General features: G+C 45.5%; 1 protein-coding gene across 2 annotated transcripts in view; it reads left to right on the top strand.

Moving 5' to 3' along the window:
- Nucleotides 1-14,554, top strand: part of SUFU (SUFU negative regulator of hedgehog signaling) — a 232,700-nt gene that overhangs the window by 57,563 nt on the left and 160,583 nt on the right. For both annotated transcript variants that reach the window (XM_030202831.1, XM_030202830.1), the window contains exon 4: nucleotides 6,435-6,577. In XM_030202831.1, the coding sequence (XP_030058691.1) occupies nucleotides 6,435-6,577 (143 nt within the window). The remainder of the gene's footprint in view (nucleotides 1-6,434; nucleotides 6,578-14,554) is intronic.

Here is a 14,554-nt window from a genome sequence, read left to right as displayed (position 1 = left end):
CTCGCTTCTGGGACATCCCATTGAGCCGAAATTAAGGTGTGCATGGCATCATGCACGTGGAAGGTTCTAGGCGGGCGCTTCGTCCCCAGCATAATGGCAGAGCCAATAGGGGCTGAGGGAGAGACGTCCTCCGGAGAGGAAATCTTCAAAGTGTCCATGGCCTGTAACAACAGGTTGGGCAAATCCTCTGGGCTAAAAAGCCGCGCTGCAGAGGGGTCATCCGCTCCATCCGAGCGGGGATCCGTCTCCTCCAAGGAATCCGCAAAGGACCGTTGGGAGACTTCAGACACGCTGCCCTCATCTACATCGGAGGAGACAAATTCCTCCAAGGCCTGGGAATCAACCCGAGGACCTCTGGGAACCTCAACCTCTTTACCAGACGAGGGAGCAGGGGCAGCGTTGTGCATGAGGAAGGCCTGATGCAGCAGCAAAACAAACTCGGGGGAGAAACCCCCCAGACTGTGCACTTCCGCAGCCTGGGCAACAGCCCTAGACGCACCCTCAACCGGCGCTCGCAATAGCGGGGGAGAGACATGCTGCGCATCCAAAATGGCGTCCGGCGCGAAACTCCGCGAAGGAGCCGCGCGGGAAGAACGGCTCTTAACTTTAGCCGCTTCTGTGCCGTCGCCCAAATTAAGGGCGTTCATGGCATTAATGTCTCCAACCTCAAGGGCGGCCCAAGAAGAAGCCGTCCGAGCCGCGTGGCCGGCCAAGATGGCGGAGGCGAGGAGCGGGGGATGGGCGTTTATGGCGGGAAAAACCGCCACGCCGGAGGAAGGACCGGGACATTCATCGGTCACGAAACTGTCACCCAACAAGGGCGAATCAGGCTTTAAGACCCCCGCATCCCCTCTAGAAGCGCTCAAGCGACCCGGGGAGCGACCCTTTGCGCCCTCGCCCTCCGACGCCATATGCCACGAGGAGAAGAATCGGGGAACCCCCTGCCCGCTATAAAAAGGTAAAAATTACCTGCTGTCCGCTCCGAGTTGTAACGACCTGGTGTCCCAGTGAGTAGCTGCAATAGACGCTTAAATAAACGTCGAAATAAACGCCTTTAAGGACGTTCAAAATTTTTTTTTTTTTTTTTTTTTTAACGGAGCCAGCGGGAGGGGGGAGAAAAGGAGGGACCTGGCACCACCAGGTTTGCACTTGCTCAAAAGAGCCCTCAACCCCAGGCACTCAACAAAACCTAAAAATTAGGCTTGGAGGCCTAGCCAGAGCTGCTGCTGTGTGTGACCACCACCTGCTGAGATAGAGAACATACTGGGGAGTTTCCGGCAGCACATGACCACATATAGGGAGGCAAAAGTTTGCTCTCTATCTCCACCTGCTGGTAGATGGACACAACCCACCAGTCTATGGATTGATCAGCTTGATGATATGGAAGAGCAGGATAATCAATGGCTTCAGAGAAGAGAGGAGCTTTGAGCAGAGATTTGAATGTAGAATAACATGATTCTTGACAGACATGAGATGGGAGTGCATTTTAGAGGAAAGGGCCAAGAAAACTTAAGGAGGATTGATGGTCAAGAAAAAAGCAGGAAGAGAGGGCATGGTTAAGAGGTTGGCAGCAGAGGAGTGAAGGAGACACGGAAGGACAAATGTGTTTGTACATTTTTTATGGAATCTTCATAACTTGAAGATTTTCTTGAAAGCAAAGAATAGGGTCCTGCGAATTCTGCTTGAAATTTTTTTTTGTCTGTATGGTCAAGTTGGGATATAAAGGTATTGATGTAGTATCCTACTAAATCAGTACTTTTATATCCCATAAGTCCTGTATATATATATATATATATATACATTATAGGTGCTGTTTGATCAGAATTTTTGACTGATTCATTGGTTGATTTTGAAAATGTAATTACATTTTTAATTGTGGTTCTGAAGACCCCCCCCCCCCTCCAAGAACATCTATCGTTCTCCCAAAGTGCTCCCCCACCTCCAGATTGTCCACCCCATCCTGAACTGACCCTATAGAGCATCCATCCTTCTCCCAATACACCAACAGAGCATCCATCCTCCTCTCAATGCTCCCCACTTCCCCCAGCATCCATCCCTTCCATAGCCCTGACACTCCACCCACTCAGCCTACCTGAAAGATGTCCTGGAGGTCTACGGTTAGGAGAGTAGTAGCAGTCCCCAGTTGTTGCTGCCTGTGCCTCTCTGGGTTCAAAATGGCAGCCATGACATGTAATGGTACTTTCATTAGATTTCTGCTAGAGGTCATGGTCATTTTGCATCTGGAGCCAGCACAGGCAGGAGCAACTACCCTACCCTAGACTACCAGAGCATTTTTAGGTAGGTCAGGAGGGAGTGGATGCTCATTGGAATGGTGAGAAAGCCTTTGGTACGGGGGGGGGGGGGGGGGGGGGGGAACGTTCAGGAGGGAAGTAGATACATTTGGAAGCTCTTGGAGAAGTGGGCTTTGGGTGTGGTGCCCAGTACTACCTGTGGTGGTCAGATTACAAAAAACACACACAGACTGCTCCAGGCTGAGTGTGTTAATACATTTATTTTTTAAATCACTGTAAACATTTTGTGCATTAATCACATATCTTAAATGTGATCATCAACAACCCTAATTATATATTTATATAGTATATATAATGTTTAGTATGTATTCTTACAGTGTTTTCTTTTAAAAAGGGTAGCCAAGTTAGTCTGGTGTGACAAAATCGACAGTAGATGGTACTTTATTACTAACCAATTTATAGAGGCATGAGCTTTTGACCAAAGTCTGCTTTGTCTGATGCATCAGCCTCCTCCATATGTTGTGGGCTTGTGGGGACGTAATTTAAGCAACATTTGTCTTAGTATTACTGAGGTTTGCTTCATGCCCCCCTCCCCCTTTCTCTTTTTGTTATAGTACCTTTTTAACTTTGTATTGGACTTGCATGGAAGGATTTGAAAGTTAATAAATACTAAACAAAAAAAATAAATAGCTAGGTAACCCACTGCAACAGCAAAACTAATTGCCAGAATAAATCATTAACCCTTTTCTCAAGTTGTACAGCATGAAAACCAAACACAGTATGGGGAGTGGGAAGGTACAGCTATGTTTCACATGGTGATGAAGTCATAACCAGTGGCGTTCCTAGCCTCGACGGCACCTGGGGCGGCTCGCCGATGCGCCCCCCCCCCAGGGTGCACGCCGTTGCGGGGGGGGGGGGGTGTGCCGCAGCGCGCGTCTGTCTGCTCCCAGTTCACTACGCTCGCTAAATTCTCTCGTTTGCTGCAGCTCCCTCCCTCTGCCTCGGGGCAGAATGAGGGAGCTGCAGCGAACGAGAGAATTTAGCAAGCGTAGCGAACTGGGTGCAGACAGGCGCGTGCTGCGGCACCCCCCCCCCCCCCCCCGCAGCGGCGTGCACCCGGGGCGGACCGCCACCACCACCCCCCCCCTTGGTACGCCACTGGTCATAACCCATCATCCTTTTATATCCTCCCTTTCCTGTATTCTTTTCCCTTGCCCTCATCAATCCCTTAGTGCTCCCTCCCTCTGCCAAAGTATACACCTCCCTAGGAGTGGTCCCTAAGCCGCATTTTTTTCAGCTGTCCCAACTTCTTCAGCATTCCTCCCCCCCCTTCCCATTTCCCCACATCCTTCACACCCTTTCTATACCAGCTGCCAGTGCTATCCTTGATTATCTATTGCCAGTTCTCATTTACCTTCAGCAGCTGAGAGAGAAGCTCTGTTGCCTTCCTTATTTCTTCACTGAAACCTTTACACTGTAGTATTAGTGGATAGTTATACTTTGTGTTCCTTCTCAACCCGTCTCCTTGTAGCCTTGTCAAATAATTTTACCTCCCTGTGCTTAAACTTAGATTTTAGCTTTTATGAAATGGACACCACTATCATCTATATATATAAAAGGCAACCCCATCTATATATATAAAAGGCAACCCCAACGTTCTGAAGCCTTCACGGAAGTTGAGGCGCCCGAGATATCCGGTGTGCCCTGGAGTGTCTGCACCGCCCTCGCGTCAAAACGTCATGACGCGTCAAAACATCATGACGTCGAGGGCGGAGCTATTGACACTCGAGGGCCGAAACGGCCCACAGCGAACAAGGCAAGTAGCTTTGAGGGACGGAGGGAGGGGGCCCCTTGCTAGCGCCCGTTTCATTCCGCTCAGAAACGGGCATTTTTTCCTAGTGTGAAATAACTCATATGTTACACATGCTGGTGCTATACAAATACAGCAACATCTTTGTGGAGCAGTCCTTTGTAACAGTAACTCTGTTTTTAGAAAACACGTGTTCGCTTCGTTGGGCACAGAATAGGTTAATTTCAGTTCTTTTCCACTTTTCTCCAAGGTCCTTATTCAGTTAGGGGCCCTTTTACAAAGCGGTGGTAAGCCCAGCGCGGGCGCTAGTGGTAGTTCCAGCTCCAGTGTATGCCATTTCCCGCACTAAGGAAAATCTCATATTTTTTTAGCGTGGCACTAACCTGGCGGCAATTGGGCAGTGCTGCGAGGTGACCAGTTACTGCTGGGTTAGTGTGGGAGCCCTTACCGCCACCTCAATGGGTGGCAGTAAGTGCTTCCTCCCCTCCAGCATGGGTACAGGGTAAGAGCATTTTTACTGCATGGCCATGGTTATTTTCAGCCTTTTTTTTACCCACTGAGGGGTAAAGGGCCACAGCGTGCAGCAAAAATGGCCCTTCCAGTAGCACAGGGCCTTTTTACCGCAACTTAGTTAAATTGACCCCTTAGGTAGATGCTCTGATTAAACTATTATGAGCAAGTTTTGCTAGAACTGAATTTAAGAGCCTAAAACACAAAAAGAAAAAGTTTCATCAGCTCTGTTTCAGGCATGAGCAGTATGTCCTGTGGGTTTGGGCAATAGTTAAGCTGTGGGGACCTCTGCTGGAAAAGCAATTTATTCTCACACAATATTTCTATAATAATCTTTGGACTAATTAAATTATCGGCCTAATAAAGTACACATACTCATGAGTGTAATTTAAAAACTAAACAAAAGAGGCACACCTACGATTTGGTGGTTACTACAGATATCGTGTGCTGCTTCTGTGTTAGAGATGGGGCTCAAGCCAAGCAGCTACTGTCACTAGGGCACAGATGAGAAGCCTCTGCTGCTACTGCTAGGCACCACCTTAGCTTGGATCTGTGTTGATGGGCCATGTACAGTATGCCAGAAGGGAGTGAATGAAGGGTGAGTATCCGGTGTGACTAGGGGTGTTGGTGGGAGAGAGGGGGCTTGTAAGGAAGGAATGGTAGGAGGGGAAAGCAAAGGAAATATAAAGGGAAAAAAAATAAGACAAAATATATAATAGGAAAAATAAACTGGCAAGCAAATAGAAAAAAAAATTGCATGGCTTCAAAACTTTAACTGGCACCTAATGTTTTCTGAATATTTTCCACCCCTTTTGTTTGACTTTGTATAGAAGAACCTTTCAAAGCAGTTAATTGAAAAGTGTTTGTATGCAATTTTTTTTTTTTTTTTAAATAGGCAACAAGCACCAGGTTTAACTAAATGTTGGAAAATATGCTATGAGATACAGTTTACTCTTTGCATTGTGCACCATTTCAGAAGCACACTCTGCAAATTCCCGGCTGAAAGCTCTGTTTATGGACATTTTCTGAGTCTGTCACCCCTATATCTCCCTAATTAACGACCTACATAGAAAGTTGTCTGATTGGTGTTACTTTGGCATCCATAGACCATTTAGGTGAAATCTGATCCAGTGAGAGTTTTTCTTGGTAACATAATTGTTTCAGAGGTATCGTGAGGGCGTGCTGTGAAAGGTGTCAAGAACAGTTTAACCATAAATTTCAGTTGATACAAGGAGGGTATTATACTAACTGTTGTGTACTTTTGAAATGCTGAATAATGCGTAGTATGTACAAATATCTTGAACATTTTAGATTGAAGGGTCTATTTACTAAAGGGTTTCTTCCATTATATCTTTTTGAAAAAATATTTAGTAAGTAGGGCCATGAGTTTTCATTTCATATAGGTTTGACTGATAAATTTTTATTTTGGCTCAGTGCAAAAACAAACTCAGAACTTGAAGTAGCATGTCTCATTACAAGTATTTGCAATTATTGGTACAGGGTTTTCCACTTGTCATCACTGTTGTAATCCTCTAGAGAAATTAAGCAAGCACTCAAGAATCATCCATCTAATGTAACACACATTTCTTTTGTTCGTTTTCCCAATGCTGTCAGTCTGAAATGCAGCATTTCACATTGGGACAGTGTTCATGCATTGATTAAACCAAAGTGATTTATACTATCTGGTATCAAACTGTCTTATCTTTTCAAGGCCAGGAGCAGTCAGCTTTCAGTCCAGTAAGAAAGCTGTTCTGTGGAAGCAGAGATGAGATCTAGAACCAGGCAGCTGCAGACTTCAGAATTTCTGGTCCTAGAAGCTAGGGTTTTGCACTTAACTGCAGATTTTTTTCCCCCTTCCACAGAAAACACATTTTGCAGTGGTGATCATGTATCGTGGCATAGCCCTTTGGATAACAGTGAATCAAGAATTCAGCACATGCTTCTGACAGAGGATCCACAAATGCAGCCAGTACAGACCCCTTTTGGAGTAGTTACATTCCTTCAGGTAAAATCAAGTAGAACAAATGAGTAACATAGAAACATAGAAAAATGTAGGCAGATACCATATAGCCTATCCAGTCTGCCCATCCATGCCATCTACTCTCCCTATCACTCCCTTAGAGAACCTATATACTTGTCCCAAGCTCTCTTGAATAACGTGGAATGATTTCTCCTCCCACTTACAGAAATTATGGGGACACACAACTCTGGAATTTGTAACTTTGACTGCAGCTTCCAATATTTCCACATTTCATAATCTCCAAATTTGTTTGTTACTTTATGAAAAGTATTAAAATGATATTAATGTCATTTTTTGTTATCTTCTGAATATAGGTCTGCATGCTTTGCAGACAGAATGACAGTAAGGTGTGACCAACATATGAACAGAGCTAGCTATAAACAGTGCTACCGATGGCTGTTTTTTTGGTTTTTTTTTAAACTTATTTCAGTTAATATAAACAAAATAGACATTATTCCTTTTTCTGTTTATTACATTGTTTCCGAATTCCTCTTTTATGCAAATTCTCCCAACTCTGGTAAGCATTATACAAGCAATGATGAGAGAGCACTAGTCAAACCCTGTGGGCAGCCTAAGCTGCAAGCTAATTTTCCTCAGGTGATCCAGGACTGGAAGACCCAGCTTGGGGTTTGATACATAATTTTTACATTCTACAACACACAAATTCTTCTTTTTTTCCCTTGCCTATCTTTACCTTTCTTATTCAGGAATATTGCTTTTTGAATAGCAAAGGGGATAATTACATCTTCCTTATCCTACTAGACCAGTCAAGATCAATGGGTTGTGTACCTGTACCAGTAGATGCGAGGCAGATTAAAATTTGCATATTCTGGTGATATCACTGCCTGTACTGCTATGGATTTACAGCCTGCTTCACTAACACAGACTACTCAGTAATTACTGTGGATTCTTTTGGATTCGTATTAGGTAAATGAGACCTTTATTAAAGGTTCTAAAATCTACAATGATTAAGATATATACAATGATTAAGCTATATACACACAGTGATTAGCTATATAACTAAAAAGAAACAATACAATCATTACATCACTGATCTCTACATCCAAGCAATGCTAAGAGTTCCTAGACCAGGAAAAGAAGCAATAAAACAATCACTGGTCCTTATATCATCCAGGCTCTTATCATCAGCTGGGGGGCCCTGTTCACAGCGAAAGCCAGGAGTTTCTTTGACCCGGAAATATGGTTCTCTGCGCAGTTCGTACGTTACTCACAGACAAGCTCCCCATTTCACTGAAAGAAACTCCCCTTTTTATTAGGCTTAGAACTCACGTTCAGAGCTAATGAAAATTACAGAATGCTTGAGAAACAAGCCATACTGTGGGAATGTGGTCACATGTTTCCTAGTCCAGGTGGCCAATCTGAACTCGAAAACAGGCTCCACTTCTCCCTTCACATACCAAATTAATTAGAGCTGTGTCTACATTCCAACTTATTTTCACACAATCAAAGTCAAACAATCATTTCCAAACAGAACCACTTCTAATCAAAAATACAGACCCCGAGTGCACTGGTCTGTCAAGGCAGAGTTGAAAAACAATCTTTAAAATTCAATTTTATTACACTACCACAAGGAATGATGCAGCCTGGAACAGCTCAGTATTTCTTCTGCCAGAAGATGGTTTAGGTTGGACTGGTGTAGCAGGATTGAAGAATATGCCTGATTCCCTAGGATGTAGTTTAAGGATTTCAGTCCTGAGGTATAGTCCTTGGTCTTGGTTGCTGAGGATTGGCCCATGGACATTCCTTTAGTAGAGTGTGGAGTAGCTTTGCCCTTCAGGGCACTGGGCATAGCCATGGGCCTGGGGACGTGTGGTAGTCCCTGAGAGCTATCACTTGTGGGATGTTGATACTTTTGTGTCCCCTCCTATGCAGGTTCCTCTCATTTAAAAAAATAAAAAAAGTTTAAAATTCACTATTTTTCTCTTTTAAATTACTTGGCCCTGGCTGTATATTTTAAAAAATACTTTCAGAGAGCAGTATGATCTGCAAAGCTGTCAGAGAAGCAGAGCAGCTCCAAAGGTTCCCTTCAGGAAGAGGCTTCTGGGCCAGCATCAGAGCTCCCTTCCACTGAGCTACTGATGGTGATAAGCTACCATTGTAAGGGCTGTAGGAGCCCATGGGTGAGCACTACAACTGGTTTCTACTGTCCCCAGTGCATTTTGGGTGAGCATTCTTTGGCTCCTCATGTGGGCAGTGTCTCCAAATAGGTTATTTTTGCACATACAAAGAGGAAAACCCCTACAAATCAAGGCACAGAGCAGAAATGAAAGTAGGAGAGGACCAATACAATTCCAACTCGAGGGTAAAAAACAGTTTTATTAGTCGGACTCAACACAGATCTGCGTTTTGGCACAGAGGTGCTTGCCTCAGGAGTCGTCAAATCAGTGTCCATGGTAATGCAGAGTAAATATTGTGCGCTGCAACTAAATTGTAGGTTTCAAAAAACGTGGTCACAAGGAACAGCATTGCAATTTAGTTGCAGCACGTATATTTTACTCTGTTGATAAACACAGATATGCATTGAGTCAGACTATTAAAATTGCTTTTTTCCCCTGAGTTAGAATTGTGTTGGTCCTCCCCTACTTTCATTTTTGCTGTTATTTTTGCACATACCTTGACAGTAGTGAGCCTCACTCCTAAGCCAGGGAATGTGGAGTATGATCTCAGTCTCTCAAATTTACTGCTAACGTTTGCCAAAGTACTTGCATTGTGTGAGAGAGAGGTTTCTTCTGGAGTTCTTAAGATACTACATGAGTACATAAGCATCGCCATGCTGGGACAGACCAAGTGTCCATCGAGCCCAGCACCCTGCCTTCGACAGCGGCCAAAAGAACAATTTGTCCCGCCCATCTCAGAAATAGTGGATTTTTCCCACATCCATTCAATAACATTCTATGGCGTTTTCCTCCAGGAAGCCATCCAACCCTTTTTTAAAATTCTGCTGTCAACAATTTATCCAGGAGTGCTTGGAAGTTCTTTTTATGAGGCCTGTGGCACCCAAACAATAGGGAATATTTCTGTATCTTCCACATTTTTTTGATCTCAAACTGCATTTCTTGATAAGGACTTTTCTCTGTCTATGTGATTCACTGAATAATCACTTGGGACTGACACCTCTATAATCAGGTCTGTTCTGGTGTTTCTCTTTCACCATTATGTCTGGATTCCTGGGCCTCAACATTTTGTCTGTTGGAATGGGGATGTCCCAGGTGATCACAACCTCTTTTTTTTTTCTCCTCCATGATTCTCTTAGGGTCATGATCCCAGTGCTTTTCCAGTACAGTGATGTAGTGTTTACAAAGTTTCCAGTGGATGAGACGCGCCACCTTGTTATGCCTTTCTGTATAGAGATTTTGTTTCCTTCAGAATTTCACAGACAGCTACAAGAAGTGACCATTTCCAGTTCCTTCTTGCAGAATCTAGTTTTATCTATGTTTGCAGTAAACCACCTCACCCATAATCCACTATCCTGGGCTGCAACTATCAATTGCTCATCCTTAGGTTTCAGTTCACCTCTCCTTCACCAATTATGTACTTCCATGCTGATCTAATTGAATAGTTTTTTTTCGGTTCCTTAACAAATTCTGTTGCTTCCTTCACTTTTGGTGCTGGTGAATTCATACTCATTCCTTATACTCTTCAAAATACTTAACATAGGCATAGCCTTATTGGGTCAGACTGATGAAAGCAGGATACTGGGCTAGATGGACCAACAGTAGCCAATCCAGGTCACAAGTAACAAGCAGAATCCCGAATAGTAGCAAGATTCCATGCTACTGATTCCAGGGCAAGTAGTGGCTTCCCCCATGTCTGTCTCAATGGCAGACTATAGACTTTTCCTCCAGGAACTTGTCAAAACCTTTTTTTAAACTCAGATATGCTAACTGCTGTAACCACATCCTCCGGCAACGAGTTCTAGAGCTTAACTATTCGTTGAGTGAAAAAACATGTCCTCTTATTCATTTTAAAAGTATTACCATGTAATCATTGAGTGCCCCCTGGTCTTGGGAAAGAGTAAAAATACAATTTACTTTTACCCGTTCTGCATCACTCTTGATTTTGTAGGCCTCTATCATATCCCCCCTCAGCTGTCTCTTTTCCAAGCTGAAGAACCCTAGCCTCTTAAGCCTTTCATCATATGAAAGGAGTTCCATCCCATTTATCGTTTTGGTCACCGTTCTTTGAACCTTTTCTAGTACCACTATATCTTTTTGAGATATGACGACCAGAATTACATGTTTTGCTATTGTAAACCACTCTGAAGCCATTTCTTGGCATTTAGCGGTATATCAAGGCTTGTAAAATAAATAAATAAATACTTAAGGTGAGGTCGTATCATGGAGCAATGCAGAGAAATTTTAGCATCCTGTTTGCTTTTTTGGTCACCACCGCACACTGGGCAGAAGATTTCAGCTTATTTTTGTAGCGCTACTAGATGTAAGCAGCGTTGCACACTTGAAGATGAAGAGATTGTAAGCTCTTTCGAGCAGGGACTATCTAATCAGGACAGACAAACAGGACAGATAAGGGAATTACTAAGGAATGATAAAATAGACATGGGTACTGTACAAGTGAATAGAGGTTAGGAGTTAAAAGCAGCATCAAAAAGGTGGGCTTTTAATCTAGATTTGAAGATAGCCAAAGATGCGGAGTCTGGAGTTGGCAGTGGAGGAGAAGAGTACAGAGAAGAGAAATTTACCCAATGAACGGAGTTCCCAGGGAGGAGTGTAAGGAGAGAGTAGAGGTACTGAGGAGCTGCAGAGTGCATTCATTTGTAATTCAGTAAGAGGAGTTTGAACTGTTTGCAGAAACGGATAGGGAGCCAATGAAGTGACGAGGAAAATGTTAATATGAGCATAGTGACAGTGGCGGAATATAAATCGTGCAGCAGAGTTTTCAACAGATTGAAGGGAAGAGAGATGGCTTAGTGGGAAGCCTGTGAGAAGCAATTTGCAATAGTCTAAGCAAGAGGTGATAAGTGTGGATAAGGGTTCTCCGAGGACAAGCAGGCTGCTTGTTCTCAAGATTGGGTCGTCGTCCGCAACGGCCCAGGAGACTGGCAAAATATCTAAAGCAAAAAAACTCCCTAGAATGCTCCGGTGTGCGGGCAGAGCGCACCACGCATAAGCGAATGGCTTTCCGCCCACAGCACGAGAGTGAGATCGTCAGTCTCTTTTTATTCACGTCTGAAGTGATACAGTGTTCTGCTGTGTTCCTTTTGCCCAGGAGACTTTTTGCGACGTTGCCGCTTCCTTCTTCTTATTTTTCTTAAACGTTTTTTGTTTTGACAAAATTAAAAAAAAAAAAAAAGTATTAGTTTATTTTTCCCTTTATTTTCTTTAGTTTTTCCACTAAGGTTTAAGTTTCCTTCCTTTTTCGTCGCGGCCAGCTTTTAGGCTGCTTGGTCGGGTTTTGTTTTCCTTTTTTGTGCCTTTTTAATTGGCACAATCGCGTCCTTTAATTTTACAGCCGCTGTTTTTCTGTCCATGTCATCGAGGACACCCAGCGGCTTCAAGTGTTGTACTCGATGCAACCGGACCATCTCGGGTACCGACTCCCACGCGTGGTGTCTCCAGTGCTTTGGGCCCAATCATCTGCCAGCTGCTTGTAAGCTGTGTTCTTTAATGAAAAAACAGACCCAAGTGTCTCGGGAGGCTCAACGTGAAAAACGTTTTGCGGATCGGTCCGGTCCTTCGGCATCGGTACCGAGGTCGGCGGCATCAACGTCGAGAGCGCAGGTAATGGCTGCCGAACGACCATATTGCACTGGGAGCAGTGAGGCATCGAATGGGTTTCCACCTGTCTCGAGGCCTACTGCTATGTGGCCCCGAGGAGGTGTGAGGATTCCACGTCTTCCTCTTCGGTACCGAGAAGTCTCGATGACGGGCGTCGAGCGAAGTCTAAGAAGCACCATCATCGATCTCCTTCCATGCGCGGTACCGAGAGCTCCGGGGAGCCGAGGGATTAGGCACCTGAGAAGCGTCGGTGCCGAGAGGACTTCTCACCCTCTATACAGGAGGTGCCGATGCATCTGTCTTCTGGCAGCCTGGTACCAGCTCTTGAGCCCCCTCAGATTCTGCCACCGACTCCTGCACCGGCCCCCCAGCCTTTTCTGATGGAAGCTCTCGACGAGCACATCAGGGTCCTTCTTCCAGAGCTTCTGGAGGGACTGCTGCGCCAGTCTACTTCGGTGCCAGGGGTGCTTGTGCCTTCTGCACCGACTGTTGAAGCGGCATCTGGTCCTTCGCCTGTGGGGAGGTCTGAAGGGGGGATAGGTGAGACCAGTGAGGAGTAGGTTGCAGTAGTCAAGGCGAGAGATAATGAGAGAGTGGATGAGAGTTCTGGTGGTGTGCTCAGAGAGGAAAGGGCGGATTTTGCTAATGTTGTAGAGGAAGAAGCGACAGGTCTTGGCTATCTGCTGGATATGCGCAGAGAAGGAGAGGGAGGAGTCGAAGATGACACCGAGGTTGCGGGCAGATGAGACGGGGATGATGAGGGTGTTATCAACCGAGATAGAGAGTGGAGGTAGAGGAGAAGTGGGTTTGGGTGGGAAGACAATAAGTTCTGTCTTGGCCATGTTCAGTTTCAGGTGGCGGTTGGACATCCAGGCAGCAATGTCGGATAAGCAGGCCGATACTTTGGCCTGGGTTTCTGCAGTGATGTCTGGTGTGGAGACATAAAGCTGGGTGTTGTCAGCATAAAGATGATAGTGGAAGCCATGAGGAGATCAGGGAGCCCAGGGAAGAGGTGTAGATTGAGAAAAGAAGGGGTCCAAGGACAGAACCCTCTGAGGGACTCCAACAGAGAGCGGTATAGGGGTGGAGGAAGAACCGTGAGAGTGTACTCTGAAGGTACGATGGGAGAGATAAGAGGAGAACCAGGAGAGGACAGAGCCCTGGAACCCAAAAGAGGACAGTGTGTCGAGAAGTAAGTTGTGATTGACAGTGTCAAAAGCGGCGGATAGGTCGAGGCGAATGAGGATGGAGTAATGACCTTTGGATTTGGCGAGGAACAGGTCATTACAGACTTTGGATAATGCCATTTCTGTCGAGTGTAATGGGCGAAAGCCAGATTGAAGTGGATCGAGGATGGCATGGGAGGCGAGAAAATCAAGGCAACGGCTGAGAACGGCGCGTTCAAGTATTTTGGAGAGGAAGGGTAGGAGGGAAATGGGGCGGTAGTTGGAGGGACAGGTAGGGTCAAGTGAAGGTTTTTTGAGGAGAGGTGTGACTACAGCATGCTTGAAGGTGTCAGGGACAGTTGCAGTGGAGAGAGAGGTTGAGGATATGACAGATGGGGGGGGGGGGGTGATAGTAGGAGAGATGATGTTAAGTAAGTTGGTGGGGATGGGGTCTGAGGAACAGGTGGTGCATTTCGAGGAGGAGAGAAGATGGGCAGTTTCCTCTTTGGTGATATCAGGAAAAGAGGAGGAGGCGGCCTGGGTTGGTTGGTTGAGGGAGTGGGTGATAGGATGAAGAGGAGGAGAAGGTTTAGTGGTGAATTCGAGGTTGATCTTCTGGACCTTGTCGCGGAAGTAGTCAGCCAGTGATTGAGGAGAGAGTGAGGGGGGGGTGGGAGCGGAGGGCACTTTGAGGAGGGAGTTGAAGGTGGCGAAGAGACGACGAGGGTTAGAGCTGAGGGAATTAGTCAATTGGGTGTAATAGTCCTGTTTGGCGAGGAATAGGGAGGACTGGAAGGAGGATAGCATGAATTTGTAGTGAATGAAGTCAGTATGGGTGCGAGATTTTCTCCATAGGCGTTCAGACGATCGGGTGCAGGAGCGAAGGTAACGGGTGCAAGGGTTAAGCCAGGGCTGGGGATTAGTGCGCCTTGTGGGACGGGAAACGGATGGTGCAAGGGTGTCTAGGACGGAGGAAAGAGTGGCATTGTAAGTGGAAATAGCCTTGTCGACAGACTCAGAGGACATGATGGACGGGAGGA

The sequence above is a fragment of the Microcaecilia unicolor genome, chromosome 5 (assembly GCF_901765095.1).
Source record: "Microcaecilia unicolor chromosome 5, aMicUni1.1, whole genome shotgun sequence".
Classification (NCBI taxonomy): Eukaryota; Metazoa; Chordata; class Amphibia; order Gymnophiona; family Siphonopidae; genus Microcaecilia; species Microcaecilia unicolor.
This window is presented reverse-complemented; position numbering and strand designations above follow the sequence as displayed.